The sequence below is a fragment of the Neodiprion pinetum genome, chromosome 3 (genome assembly GCF_021155775.2).
Source record: "Neodiprion pinetum isolate iyNeoPine1 chromosome 3, iyNeoPine1.2, whole genome shotgun sequence".
In the NCBI taxonomy this organism is placed as follows: domain Eukaryota; kingdom Metazoa; phylum Arthropoda; class Insecta; order Hymenoptera; family Diprionidae; genus Neodiprion; species Neodiprion pinetum.
In genome coordinates this window covers 37,876,786-37,892,119 of record NC_060234.1, presented here as the reverse complement: position 1 = coordinate 37,892,119, position 15,334 = coordinate 37,876,786, and the positions used below count along the sequence as shown (strand labels likewise).

General features: G+C 41.2%; 2 protein-coding genes across 2 annotated transcripts in view; both read right to left on the bottom strand.

Annotated features, from left to right (window-relative positions):
• Tmtc2 (Transmembrane O-mannosyltransferase targeting cadherins 2) overlaps positions 1–15,334 on the bottom strand; it is a 168,598-nt gene that overhangs the window by 13,414 nt on the left and 139,850 nt on the right. The window lies entirely within an intron of this gene.
• On the bottom strand, positions 3,180–14,961 carry LOC138190720 (uncharacterized). Its single transcript, XM_069134847.1, has 4 exons — positions 14,826–14,961; positions 3,696–3,874; positions 3,486–3,515; positions 3,180–3,455 (listed from the first exon to the last, which is right to left on the bottom strand). The coding sequence occupies exons 1-4, from the start codon at positions 14,959–14,961 to the stop codon at positions 3,261–3,263; spliced, it is 540 nt and encodes a 179-aa protein (XP_068990948.1). The 3' UTR covers positions 3,180–3,260.

The following is a 15,334-nucleotide window of genomic DNA, read 5'->3' as shown; positions in this document are numbered from 1 at the left end:
GGTGGCGACGGCCTGGCTATCGCGATGAAAGAACGGAACTCGGTGAAACCGCGGCGAAACTGGCAAAACTTCGGTCTAATCTTCGCCGCGATGTTTTATTCCTCGTCTTCCTGTATGCCTCGGTGGTCACTTGGGGAACCGTTTTGCGAGAGATCGGAGTTGATTAAAATCCCATTTGATGTTTGTACTACGAGAGCGCTTAGTGGGCTGGAATTTGGGGAGTTTTTTTACCAAGTTTCGGAAAAAACATGAAGAGGAGGAAGGAAAGAATTCACATACCGGCGAGTCCGCGGCGAGAGGAAGAATAATCGACCAATTATCAAACTCCCGGAGCGAGGCTCGATCTGTTTTTATTTTATAGATCTCGGGGCACGGGCGGCAGCTCGTAAAAGCCTGCACAGAAGCTTGCTCGTTGTGAAAATGGAAATTGATGGTGTTATTTAAATTAATTAGCATCAGAAATCTCCTCGTTTAATTTAATGAACGGTTCAGGATTAAAGTCGTTTAGAAATATCTTCCACGCCCTTAAATTCGCCCTTATATTTCACCTTATAAACTTATTGCGCTGCCTTCTTTCCCTCCTTCGATTCGATCGATATCTCAGAAATCATGCGACGCACGAAACTCCAAACATGAACCGTTATTGCGATAATCAAATATTTCTGGGCAATTCCAGAATAAATCGTTATCCTCTTATTTTGCATTACAACTGCAGTAATATCTTTGCGCGATTTAATTCAGCGGATCTCCGACGAAGATTACTTTAGCACATAATTATTGCACAATTGAGCATGAGTCGAAAAATTGCATAAAATTGTATCTGATACGCTTCGTATTGAAATTATTCATCGTCATATAATAATTTAATTCGCAATCTATGCGACTATTTTGCATAATAGGTGTAAGCGATATTTAATCTGGTATATTAATTTTGTTCAAGTGGTGGATACATCCGTAGTTGAAAATCGGGGTTGGAACGGTATAATATTACACAGAATCGTTAATCTATTCAAAGCCACGTCGATTGATGTGCGCATCGTGTAATTGTAACGAATTTCCCACGTTATTTACCCGTATAATTTGCAAGGTAGGTCCAATTAGCGATGTCAATGGACTGGGAAATGGAAAAAAAACAAAAGTGGAGTTGAAAAAAAACAGAAATAAAAGAAAAATTACCACATTAATCAACATCACCCGACAGCGGTTAATATTTCTCTCTATTGCTGCGTGTAATCATGTTATACCTACGTGTATATCCAATTATAGTTTATGGAAAGTTGTAACGTATACGTAATATCAACCAGTGTGTGATGTGAAATGCGAAACTAGCGAGCTGCAGCTGCACAAATTAATACAAGCAACAGGCTAGCCCAATTAAACCTAATACATAATCAGATTATACGCCAAGGAAGGTTTTAGAAATAATTGCGTCTCGAGATTACCTTGCAACAGAGGTGAGAGTAAAAATTTAGTCTACGTATCGTAAAAGTGATAAATATGAAAATGGATTAAGAATTATTTTGAGGAATTGCATTGGATATTTGACATTTGGGGATATGATCGAAAGTTTAATTATACTCGTGAAACTTCTCGCTTATCGACCCCAGATTAAAATTTAAACTTGTGAATCTAAAATTTGCGTATCAATATGGTCTTTCGAAATAAGTAGAATAGTTCAATATGCGGAATGAATATCAAAGTTCGAAAACTCGAAGCTGATTTGAAATTATACTCTGAATTCGGTATTATGTTCTTCCCAACATACATAAAAGCCTATTTATATATCAAAGTTTTATTTTCATTCAAAGAGACAATGAACAGAAATTAGTCAATATTTCAGTACAGGCCAAATTTCATGCGAATTCTATACTTATTTTCCTTTTTACTTTTCGTTTTAGTATTAAATTCGATTTCAGGCAACCAATTTGAGTTTCCCAATCCGACCAAATATAATTCGGATTGCGTCAGCCAGAAAATCTTCAAATAGGATATATTCCTCGCTTCGCAAAATGCGTTATAGCAATATGTCGCGGGGTTGTGTTTCAGAAACGGCGCCGTACAAACGCATAGATTGGTATTCTGCGGTTGATACCGTCCATTAACGTCAAACTTTTATTGCGCGTTCCGTTCTTACCAACTCCTCCTCTTCCCATCACCGTGATCTTAAAGGTATAACCCTGCTGAAGTTTTCCCGAGGATCAGACAACTCCCCACTTCCGGGAAATTGTTTCTTGTAATCGTCAGATGACAGTTAAAAAAAAGCCACGCTCGCAGAATCCTAATTCCCCGGTCTCTCCTCCTTTCTGTATATCTTTTTCCTTATCCACCTCTTACTTTCCTTCGGTTTTCTTTTTCTTTTTTTTTTGTTTTATTATTGTTTTTTTTCTTCTCGTAGCAATTTTCTGAATTGCCCGAAGAACCGGCGAACGTGGCAGCGATCTAACGATCGTAGCTTTCCGGCTTGCGCGCACAGACAACTTGGAGAAAAGTCTCTTTTCAATATTGTCTTTGTAATCTCGACCCATTTACGCCCTCAATTAACGAAAATTTCCCGTTCATTTTTAGCTTCTCATAAAGATGATGCAGAAGCGAGCCTCTCTGCAATGCTGACGCAGCACATATTTCGCTTCGTTTACCGCGCCGTTTCGACTTGCGGGGATGGAAATGAATTAGAAAAAAAGGCTACAAACCGGCTCCGAGTTTCCGCGATTCGTCGGTTTTTTCTGCAACCAGGCTCAACAATTTTTTTTCTATAATCTGATACCAAGCCACTTGATACTCCTACATTGCAATTAATTATTTGCCAAAAATCATCAATACGAGAATATCAATACGTGTACAATATAGGTGAAAAAGGGTTGATGTTATTTACCACCTTCAAACTTGTTGAATTTTGACCTTAAGCTATTACGTTGATCCCTACACGTTTGCTTGATGAACTAATTTTCACGACTCCGTTTCTTCTTCGTTACATAGCGATTATTTTTGGCAACACGCCGTGAAATAGGTATTTAGAAACATAGCAAAACGGTTGTTACTACATTTTAACGACCCAGCGTTCGTGTCGAGCGGTAGATTATACCCGCGAAGGTCTATTCAAATGTAAAATCCACACAGAGAATACAGAGCATGTTCGCATCTGCCCTACAAGCAGTTACATACTTAATACATACCTACTATCTTTAAAACGGAGGATGCCTAGTGTAGCTGGTTTTTGTGCTCGCTTACGAGATTAATGAGATACCTCAGGTCCTCACTGCTCACTGCACTGAGCAGGAACTACCGAGCCCTCGTCCTGGAGGTCGAAATTCACCAGGTAGAGGACCTGGAAGTCGCAATTCATCAGGTAAATCACCTGGAGCGTAGGAACTATGAGGAACTACGGAGCGCTGGTCCTGGAGGTCGAAATTCACCAGATGAAGGACCTGGAGCGCAGAAACCACGGAGCGCTTGACCTGGAAGTCGAGTTTCAGCGGGTAGCGTACCTGGAAGTCGTGTTTCACCAGGTATCGTACCTGGAACGCAGGAACTACAGAAAATTACTTATAAAGGTCAAAAGTCAGCAGGTCAAGGACCTGAACAGCCAAAGCTACGGAGTATTTGTCCTGGAGGTCGAGATCCGTCAGGTGGAGGACCTGGACAGCCAGAACTACGGAAAATTAGTCCTGCAGGTCAAAAGTCACCAGGTAGCGTACCTGGAGCGCAGGAACCACGGAGCGTTTGTCCTGGAAGTCGAGTTTTAGCAGGTGGTGGACCTGGAGCGCGGAAATTACGGAGCGCTTGTCCTGGAAGTCGAGTTTCACCAGGAAGCGGACCCGTAGCGCAGGATCCAGGAGGTAGAGAAGCCGGTACTCGAAATCTGCGGAGCGCGATTCTCACCCGTCCGCTCGACTGCGCGGTTGTTTCCAGACTGAGGAATTCGGTTAGCTGATTTTGGTTCTCGACAGTTACTATAGATCGATGACGTCAAGAGAAAAAAAATTTTGGGTAACGTCACTTTCTAAACATCCGAACATCCGAACATCCAAGCTTTGGTTTCGAACTTTAATACTACGTATGATGTATGATGTACGATGTATGATATGATGTATGATGATTTCGAATAACACCCGCAAACTGATTACATTTAAGGATATTTCTTAACACTGTTATGCTCAGTTTTCTAAACCAAAGAAAATTCCTGTCCAATTTCATTCCACAACTTCCGACTAATTATGACTGATTTTTCGATTCCAGGAAACGTTTTCAGTTATATGTAGGCATACCATGTAAAATGTCGTAAGAAATGCTTGTAGAAATTATTATTGCTTAATCCTTGAAAATTATATTTTTTTCAGACTATACGCAGGTGTAAAAATAATAATCTGTATATTTCATAGTGGTCTGTACATAATCAGAGACTGAGGCTGTAATACTTAATCAATCCCCATTGCGCGCGTCATAAAACTACACCCGATATGTCTGTCTATACATATTCTCTGGTAACTCGATTTACGATCCGTGTCAGTATAAAATTTCAGTCCGTTATTTTATTTTTATATTATATAATATTTTACATTGTTCGCTCGTTTTATTCTTAGAAAAATATTTAAACGTCATAATTACCAGCATCGCAAAATCTCCCGTTGAGTAAATGAGCAATTGTAAAATAATCACATTAGCGCCGCACGGAAAAGACTTTCAATTTCCAATAATAATTTGGTGAAAATATCCACGTTTTTTATTCGGGTCAGGATCTCGCTGCTCCGAGTGTTCCAAGCCATTAAACCCGGGCCACAACGGAGATGGAACGATTCCCGGAGTCCTGCATTTCAGCGTTTCAACAAAACCCGTAGGAAAAACGCCACGTGTCTTAAATGCCTGGGCGCGACAGTTCTTCGGCCTGTCTCAGCCTTCTTTATACGGCCAGATGATTCCACGCGACGTTTTTTCTCACGTCGCTGGATGCTTTGCGAGTCCGGTTATCATTTAAACGGCATGACGGATGATTAATTGATTATTCATCGTCGAAAGATGGAGATCGCACACTTCTCGCTAATCCTGTCAATTTCGCGACACGAGAAATTTACGGCACTGACAAAGCAGAGGATCAGAGATCCGAATCACGTGCCGAGTAAATCGGTTATAATTCGTTGGAAGAGCCGACGATAATAATCAATGAAGGGGTGCCGCCCAGCTTGCAAAGCTTCGCGTGAATTACGACGAATCGCGTGGCACCATAGATTGACAGAAGTCAATTTCCATGGGCGAGAGAGTCGACATATCGCGGTCTAACACACCGGAAGTAAGCCGGATCATAGTTGAAGGTAAGTCAATGGTTGCTTTCATATCAGCTTTCGCGAACAACAGACGTCGAGCTTCCGGCAACTTGCCAGCCAGACCCGTTTCACAATGCATATTATCCGAGGGTGAAGAGAGCCGGTGAGGAGAGGAGGAGGGGGAGAGGAAAGGAGGGTCTCAAATCCGTCCGAATCATCCACTCTTCGACGTCAAGACCGCCGCGAGGAATGGCGAAGCGCTGATAAATACTTAATGAAAAGTTCCGGGATTATACCAATCAGCGAACCGTCGTATCCGAAGGGATTTTCCAGATCGCATTCACTCCACCCTCTCTCATCCCCGATTTTCGTTGTCGTAGGTGCTTTTCCAGAGCGAAGGATCGCCCTCTTGCAGTGGGTTATTATACAAGGATAATAAAATCCTGAGAACCGTGTTCGTCGAGCTCATTCTCAGGATATCGCGGTTCGTTTGCGAACGTAGAAAAACACCGGGAATGTATCCGCATACCTTTTCCGTTTGCACGTTTTCAGTAGTCAAAATTTACAACATCGAAAATAACTTGAATGTTGTATGCGAAAGAGCCTGTGTTCTTTGGAATCGCGCGTGTATGTTAATTACTAAAGTGCAACGCGTCATCTATGCTCCGAGGATGAATGCCGCAGGTTGGTTTCATCATAGAGACACTTCTTTCGTGCATATATATGTAAAATATTGCAGCCGTGTAATATGAATTTCGTAATAAGTCAGCGTCGTCATGAATTTATACGAGATTGAAGCCGACATCAAACGGCGTCGGTTATTACAAGTATATTAAGAAAATTCGTTCTCTGGCGATCCGGGTTCGTTAGTTGAATCGCATGGTTTTCCGTTTGTTTAGGACGAATATCAAACGCATAATCTTTTTATAATCTTGTTAAATTAAGCTGCTCTCCGCTGAATATTCAGAAGCCCGTTTTCTGCGCGAACGAAAAGGTAAAAAAGAATAATTGTGCTAATTTTACTGTTGAATGTTTCGCTAAAACGTTCCTGCCTCATACTCTGTGTATATATTACAAATTATTATACCCGAGACGAGTTTATATTCCCTTTGATGCTGCAGGTAGATTGGTTACTACGTACCTTTGATTTTTCTTCAAAGGAGGAATATTGTAATTCAAGATTAATGTATTCATTATTCGCGAAACTCTATTCAGTTAACGATTTTTGCAAGTCGTAATAAGCTCTGCAAAAATATACAATCTCATACATTTATTATTGTAGTCATAGGTTCGCGGCTAATATTTTTTTAACGAACTAGAAACGAACATTCTCTGAACATACGGCGTGAAAAAAATGCTGATAATTACCGTGAAATCACATACTACTAATCGAGCAGTATCGAGTGATTTCTTTTCACCGAATAGGTTTCATGTCGATTTTTATATTCATTGGAATATCTCCGCGTCAGCTGGCGACTGACTAGCCAACTGATTGACGAAACATTCCAATTGTTGGTCACCGTTAGTACAAAAATCTGTTGGAGTAAAGGCCTCTACGCATTTCCCTCAATACAAAACCCGCGGCGATTGAATCGAGGAAAAAATTAGCGAAATATTTTACCTGCTGCAAAGAATTCTCTGTAACCGCTTCAGAATGAGTGAATTGAACTTATATTATAAAATGGCAATGTCTGAAAAATTCGGAGCTTAACAAATTTTGAAATAATCCACGCTGTCGCTTAATTATAGCCGGTCCTGTAAGAAGCAAAGTAAATTCATTACGTTTCTACGTTTCGCGTCGCCATATCTCGACCCAGACTCACGAGCATTCTATTGTCACCGGCTCTTTTCCCAGTCTATTTTTCATCTAGCAATTTCACACGAGAGCAAACTCCCCGGCTTTGCACTTTTGCTAGGCAAGAACCCCGCCAAAGAGACTCGCAAAAGCTGCCGGACTCGCGGTTAGCTTCTCGTGTTTTAGTCGTGCTGAAACGGCCAACAAAAATGAGTTAAAAAGACGGACATGACGGAGTTTCTGAACTCGCTCGAACTGTTCTCGCTTAATTGGCCCTCTTATATACTCATGCGGGCGCTCCTCGGCGGGTTTCTTTTCTTCCTTAATCGGCACTACTAGTTGAAAATGATCTCGAAACGATGCCGGGAAGTGTTAAAATTTCAGAAAAATGAACGATAAGAACGTTTTTTCACCGTCAAAGATTTTGTGCAAAGGTTTCATATTCTGGTGGGAAAACTTCATCGTGCGATTCTGCAAACTGCAGCGTTGAATTATTCCCCGGATTCATATGGGATCTGTGAACACTTGATGTTGGGAAATGAAACGTCAGCTGAGGATTTCAGAGGTCGATATAGATATGTGCCGTGAAGTGAGGGGAGAAGAGGATGAGGTGGAGGCCCGAGTACGGAGAGGAGTAAAATTCGAACATGCAGAAGGGTAGAATCACCTCGTGTAGAAATACGTATTGTATGCGCAGTGTCTAGGGCTTGAGGCCTCTAATTAGTCACTCAAATACTGCCGAACAAAACGTCCCGTGTTATTGAAACGTCATATTCGTGGAAATTGCGCATTCTCCGAGTAAAATTGAAAAAAAAGTCTGCGCAAAAAAAGAAAAAGATAGAAAACAAAGAAGTTTCCACTTGGATTTTTAAAATGCATTTTTTGCACGGGAACATCGCATTCGTCAACATACTTTTCCGTGTCGTCACGATAGAATTTTCCACCCGGATTCCAAATTTGTATAACAAAATCCACGTTTTTAGTCAAACGGTTGGGATTTCTTGTTGAATTTATTACTTTTAGGATAAATGTAAACAAAATTTGTACAGTCCGACTTGCGCACGAGAATTCTTTCTGTACGAAATAATTATTTACTTTTTTTCCAAGCTCGTTGCAGAGCAAAAAGAGATACGATCAGAACCTCATCCAACTTCACCCTGTGTGTCAATACGCTAACAAGTGAAATAAATTAAACGTATATCAAATGAGTCAATTGCCATCAGATCCGAGGGTGACAACGCTGCGAAAAAGGTCGCCGAAGCGAGAGTCGTCGGGTTTCCAAATGCGCTGTCAATTTCGGGGAGTCAAATTAGCCTAATTGCGAACCTCGCACGTATACACGAAACCGTCTCGTACGCGAGGTTTTCACCGTAATTACAATTACACGTGAAAGCGACGGAGTTTTTTTAATAATATATAATAATAATAATAGCTAGGCGGAGGTAATATTCTCCGGCAATAAATTGCTCTCAAGCTGAGATCCCAATAATTAATACGAAACCGCGCAGCGTCCAACAGCCCTGGAACTATATGCCGAGGAGTCATTCATCCTGGAATTAATAACAAGGGTGGTATTATTTAACTGTAATGCGAAGACGAGCCATTCATCGCGTTGATAACGAGGGACCGGCTCCTTTTCACCGCCCATTTCCCATCACCCATCTGTCAACCGGACCGCAGACTATAAACTTGGCTAATTAATGCCCTCGGAGACGCGAGCCTCGAGAGCTGGGCTGCGCTTGCACTTTGCACGGCGTCGCGACGCCGTTTCAATTTTGCAAATAAGACCCAGTGCAATCCGTCAAGTGTCTCCGCTATCAGCGATATTCCGTTCACGTTTTATTATTTACCTCCAGCTCTCTCGGTATTTGCTGGCGTTCTACGATTTGGGTACCTTGATAATTTCAATTAATTCGGACGAGATAATATATTGTGCCAGAAATTTGCGGGGGAGTGACGGCTTCGCGCGTATAAATTCAGAGGCCGGAGTTTATACCGAAGTTTCGTCGTGCTTGAAACTCCGTCTCGTCGATTCACCCACACGCGGAGAATGATTTGAACGCAAAATTCTGCCTCGTCGAATGTCAAACGATTTTATCAATTTTAGTTTTCAATTGTTTCCCATGAATTGGCGCGCGATCAGAGCTGATTGGTTTTATCCACGATATCGTAATAATTTCGGTCGTATACGAACTCCCGACGAACTTGTAAGTAATTCCACTTTGTATTTCCACGTTTCTTCTTTTACAGCCAAGAATCACGCTCAGGGGTTTCGGATCGTGAAGTTTTATTAGAAATAACGCGATGATATTACCGGCTCAATTTCCGCCCGAGGTAGGTATAATATTGTGTCTGAGGTACACCCACTCAATTACGACTCAACGTCGTCGCAAACTACGGCAAGGTTTCGTACTCCGAAATCCAATACTTTCGCTATCCAAGGCGAGGTTCATCCTTGCTCGAAGTGACTGTAACAAAAGCAAGAAAAAGAAAGAAGAAAACGAAATCCCGTGATTTTTATGTCTCGCAGAAGTTTTCCGTATCCTCGCGCCTATGTATCTGGACGAGGACGAGAAGAGGAAAAAGTCTATTCCTAGAAACCGCGAGAGGAGCTTTTTCCGCGTAAAGAAGTGACGCGGCAAAACGAACTTCCTGAATAAAGAATACCCTCCTCAATTATTTAAACGGGCTCCATTCTTTCTGACGGTAAATTCATTCGGCATACATGAGAGAGCCGTACGCTGTGAGGCCGCTCTCTTACGTCACTCCACCGAGCGATACGATCTATTTCACCCCTGCGAGGGGTTCGTGTGTCTAGGCACGTGTGCCCGACCACAGGAGCGGCGAAAAAACATCGGAGAAGAAAAATTGGCACCAAAAAGGCGGACGACGTTGCGGAATAATCTTTCGGATAAAAGATTGCCCCCGAGACGGTCAGGTGCAGTGTTCCGAGTCAAATTTCTACCCACTTGAGGATTTCGTTTTGCATAACGAGACCGGAGGACGATGACGAAGTGCATGTGAGACGGGAAGAAGAGTGGGAAATATTTCAAAACTTGGATAATGTCGAGGCAACGGAGAAAAAAGGTGGATCGAAATTGGCAGAAGCGACGAGGACTTTACCTAAATGCAATATTCATCGACGCGGTCTCGTCGCGGCGTAAGGCTGCGGGTGTTATTCCAGTTGGTCTGTTAGCGTCTTTTATTGCGGCGAACTAGTTAACCTAAAGACTTTATGATAATCCATCGGAATGCATAATTAATTTTTTCCCCACCGCGTAATCGTGGCACATCAGAAATTCCGAAAGTTTGGAAAATTTCTTCAAACTTCCACGCGGAAAGACCGCGGGAGCTTGCGGCTGTCTTATAGCCATGCCGAACGTTATAACCGAGCTCTCAGTCGAGACTGCAGCAGCGATGAGATGATGACGGCAGCTTGCCCGTGGTTTCAAGTATATCACTAAGCCGGTGAAAAGTTTTGTAAAATTCTTCCACTCGACGCTACGGCAGGCAGCTGCTCAATTTCACCGAATTTCAAACTAGCCACGATATTTATTAACTCGTTAACGAATTACGCCCTCTTCAAATTTCCGCTGATCATCTCTCCATGGCCGCCTATTAACCGTATATTGCACGTACTCGATCACTGTTCCATTTATGTGACAATCATTAATGCGTTTTGTTATTTTTTACTTTTTTTTTTTTTTATTCATATGGCAAGAATGACAGAGTGGAAAAAAGGTTTTCGAAAAAAAAAATCACTTTTCATTGCGGTGTTATCATGTTGGTACCAACCCTCGTTCGCATATATACAGACAAGTTTTATACCGAGGGGAACAAAAGTAAAGTCAATTAACCGCGGGGATCGTTGCATGGCCTCTTTACCAGCTGAAATATGATTGATGCGTCCATGGGACGTGCAGAGTGCGGGAAATAAGTCACGCATGAAGTGTAATAAGCGCTACGCGGGTTTTATAATCCAATATATAACATGACATCCGTATTATTAGGATTCGCTGATATTCTACATACATACTTGTAGCTAATATTACGTAAGTGGAAGCTGGGCAAAAGTCGATGAGGTTGTGTGATAGTTTTTCAAGTTAGTTAGATTAAAAAAGTTGATCAAGTCTGATTAAAATTATCAAAGTATCGTGAAAAAAAAAGTAGACTTCTACCGACGAAAACTCTTCACGTGCAGAAACTCACACTCCAGATTCCAGTGTTCAGGTAATAGGAAATGAAAATGAAAAGGAGTGGGAGTAAGAAACTGGAATGGCCGATTGACTGAAGGCCCAAAATATCGAATTTTCAAAGACTCGAAAATCTAAATTTCAGGATTACGTGTGAAGATTCAGGAAGTCCAAGTATGTAAAAAAAAAAAAATAGAGAACGGTCAAAGCATAGATCGGAGAAATCTAGAATATGTATACGATTCTATATCGTTGAGACGAATTCTGATGATTCTATATTTTGGCATTCCGTATCCTGAACTTCCTTTTTATTTATACTACTCTATACATCGACTATCTATATTCATTAATTCTATCAATCAAATTTTCGTTTCCTTGAAAATTCGACATTGTGGCTCTTCTATTTTTTCACCTATCTATATTTTTACCTCCATCTATGAAAAGTGGACTGTAATGAATTTTAGTTTATTGGTTATAAGTCAAATATAAAAGAAAGGGAAATAAATAGACAATTACGAGAAATAGTTGTTGACGATCAAAGAGAAAATTATGCATTTATTTGGGTCATTTTGGTTTAAAAAGTCAATTATAATTTAATAGTACGGAATACCAAATTTATAGTCCCTGCACGTCGCAACCCAACAAACTTGGTTTGATAGTTTAAAAAATATAAGTGGATGGCACAGGTGCATAAGTTAAAAGATATAAGAGACAATAGTCGAGTAAGAATAAAACAAAATAGTAACAATAACATAAAAGCGGACGGTAAAAGTGTATATAGATAAAATCGAGCGGAACAATTATTCGAAGAGTTTGAAGGGAGAGTGTTTGATGTGTCGTATTTATAATTTTAGAATGGTGTGACTTTCCTTATTGTTCCAGTTCGTCGTTATTTATTGAATTTGTTACCTGATCAGGATTTGAGTTAATTTCACACACTTTATGATTTCCTGACACCTCCATACACAACTCTCTCCTTCTAAAGTCGTAGGCCTACCAATTTGCCGATCTGCTGATCCGCTGATCCGCTGATCCGTCCGAACTTCGGTTCTTACTTTCGTCTATCAAAATATATACATCGTCACAGAACGGCACGCGGGAAAATTTTACTCAGGGAAAAGAGAACAGCGGACGTGTTATAGATCGCGTCAATTTCCTGGGTGGACAGTAAACGCACGCGTCGGCCGATTCCCAGTCTCAGCTCTGGAAAATTGATAATTCAAGATGCCTGGATGCAATTCGTACCTCCGAAGCGGCACCTCGGGTACCATCTTCGGAAATACCCGACGCGTGCCTCCGCACAATGAAGGCTTGTAGCGCCGGGCCGAGTTCCTTTCAGGCCGTATCGAATGGTTACATCCTGGCCATTCTCGAACCCTATTACCTTGCGTGTTCTATTCCAAGTCAATTGGCCAAGAACAGAGGGCCACAGACCGCCGGAATATAATGGCCAAAGTCATCCAATCGCTTTCGTACGTACATACATACGTGGTAGGTATCTTCGAGAGCCTGAGTACATTGCCGATGATACGTTTTTTTCCATTGACCTGCTGTTTTTTTGCTTTCCCATTCGAGACAGCGGATCTCCGGGATTTCGTGTCCAAGAATTAATCAACGGTCTTCGCCGTGTGAATTTCTTTGATATACATATATTCTCTGTCCTGTGATCGTGCTGACAATTTTTAGAGAAGAAACACACGTCGTTCGGTGGAATTGATTTACTTACTATTTTGTACGGATTCTTTGATAAAAATTCCCAGAACACGTGATTTTTGAGCGTGATTTTAACGGTGGTATCAAAAACTGACGTCGAACGATCTCGTTTCGGTTTATTTCTCCGAGTTGTACAGTCTGTAGAGTGGAAAATTGGGGTACGAATTTTCTCTTCGTTTTTCACTCTTTGAAACTGGATATTTGAATAATTTCAGACCGCTTAACTGGTTTTTCTCCCTAGACATACGTCAAGCATATCAAGGTTCTGTCTCGTTTGCATTGAATAATCGCGGTAGGTAGAAATTTTGATTTATTTTGTATATAATAAATTTTTGTTCGTCGCGAACACAAAATTTAACTAATAACCCAGTGGTTCAGCCGTATTATACGAAATGAAAGCTTCGAGTATCTTTCATTCACGATGAATGTTAATTTACCTGTCTCAAAGGTGATTTTTTTTTTCAATTCGTGTTCAAAGAAAACATTTTTACGTCTGAGCTGAACGCGTGCGAGAACGAAGTACGTAAAATTTAGACGAATAAACGAAGGGAGAATATAGGTACTATTATAAGTCCGGTGCAGGGTTGTGATCGTTGTTCTTACGTTTCATAAATTCTGTGTAGAAAATTCGCAATCATACTCTCGAAAGCACAATAATTTTCTTGGCACGCGCGCCTCACTCGTTCGGTTGTAACGAGAAAATACTTTTCGTATAAATTGTCGCGCACTGGTGGCATCCGCAAATGCGATATCCCAAAGGACAGAAGCAAAACAAGCGAGCGAGCAAGCGAATATCTCGTAAAAATGCAAACTTCTCCATCAAATCTGAACAGTCGGTTGGCTCAGCTCACCTAGCGTGTTGTTTCCGTTGTTGTTCACTTGTCGAGAACTTCGACAGTACCGCTATAAAGGATGTAAGTAGAACAGAGTTCGAAATAAAATTCAAACAAAAAAAACAAAACAATATATATACATGAAAATGAAAAGAAAACGAATAAAAAACTGGAAGAAAATATCGCCTGGAGTAGCTACAGCCCTGTGTAGAAGCTTGCGCATAGACATCGATATATCGAAATGCATGTAATCGAAGTGCATGCCGGATGAAATTCTATCTTCCAGCCCGGTCAAACTCGTCGCGAGACGAGCGAGTAAATTTATCACGTCACCCCATATTTTTACCTTTCGCCTATGTGTGTATCTTTCTGTCTCTGTACTCACGGCTTTGAGGACATATTTGTTTGGTTATACGCTCGCGGAGCGCATCCCGCAATATCGAATCAATCAGCCACCGACATTCGCTTCATTGAATTTTATCTGAGAGTAAACTTTACTTTCGATATAGTATACGTATAGAGAGAAGAAAATGTTTTCGTATATTGACGTCCTCAAAACTATATGATATATGTACCCTGATGGCGAGGAATCTATCAAGCTGAATTCTCGGATCGTAAAGATATTCTCGGTTGTGAAATTTCGTTAAAACTGTTCTTGCTATCGCTTTGTTGGGTGTAAGATAGCGCTCGATAATTGTCACGACCTGAAAACGATTGCGTAACCGGAATAAAACGGCAAGCGTGAGAATGGCGGCCATTTTGATTTCGTGCAAGCGTTGTTTAAATACGTTTTACCAATAGGTAGGAAACAATGGTTTTTTGTTACAACTTGAGACGAGATTACACATCGAGTTGCGTTATTTCACTGCACAGAATTACTTCTGGATTGTCCATGCAGTTTTCTAAATATATTTCATATAAACCGATACTCGTCTCGGACTCATAATTAGGCATGAACCACTACGTTGATATTTAAGACCGACAGCACGGTATATCCGTTTATATTATACCCACCGTCATCCAGCGACGTTACGTATTGGGTCTAATTGGGATTCTGATACGCTCATCAAGGCCCAAGCAGCTGCGTGATCAGCAAGATCAGAGGAATAATTGACACCAAAGGTAACGGCTTGATGCTCTAGGGTGAATTTGCTTTGGTTCATCGTCATTATAGGTGTGTACAGAGAGCATCAACGTCGAGCCTATAAATGGAGTCTGCAAATACATCCGGACGTAACTCGATGACTTTGATGGCTCTAGTCAGGTGGCTTTGACTGATGTCAAAAGCTTGATCCGTGCAAGCGCTGAACGTCAAACGCAAAGTGCCAAGCTCGAATCCCACGAGGACCACAGTAACCTTAGGCTGCAGCCGATGCAATTAATAGCCAATAAAATCGCGATCGGATATGTATTACATATATATATGTATCAATATTATACCCACGTTTTACCACGAGACGCTTTTGGAGGGTTGGCAGGGACGCTTTAATAGTGTCACCCCTTATCGTCGGGCGCTCCTCTATCGATTTTGCGTCGGTATTT

Bases quoted from the DNA above. Each gene is read 5' to 3' on its own strand.
- LOC138190720 (XM_069134847.1), bottom strand. From the start codon at position 14,961: ATGACGATGAACCAAAGCAAATTCACCCTAGAGCATCAAGCCGTTACC. The intron at 3,516-3,695 runs GTACGCTACCTG...CCTGCGTTCCAG, and splicing joins CCGTGGTTCCTGCGCTCCAG to GTACGATACCTGGTGAAACA. The intron at 3,456-3,485 runs GTACGCTACCCG...CTCGACTTCCAG, and splicing joins TGGTGAAACACGACTTCCAG to GTCAAGCGCTCCGTGGTTTC.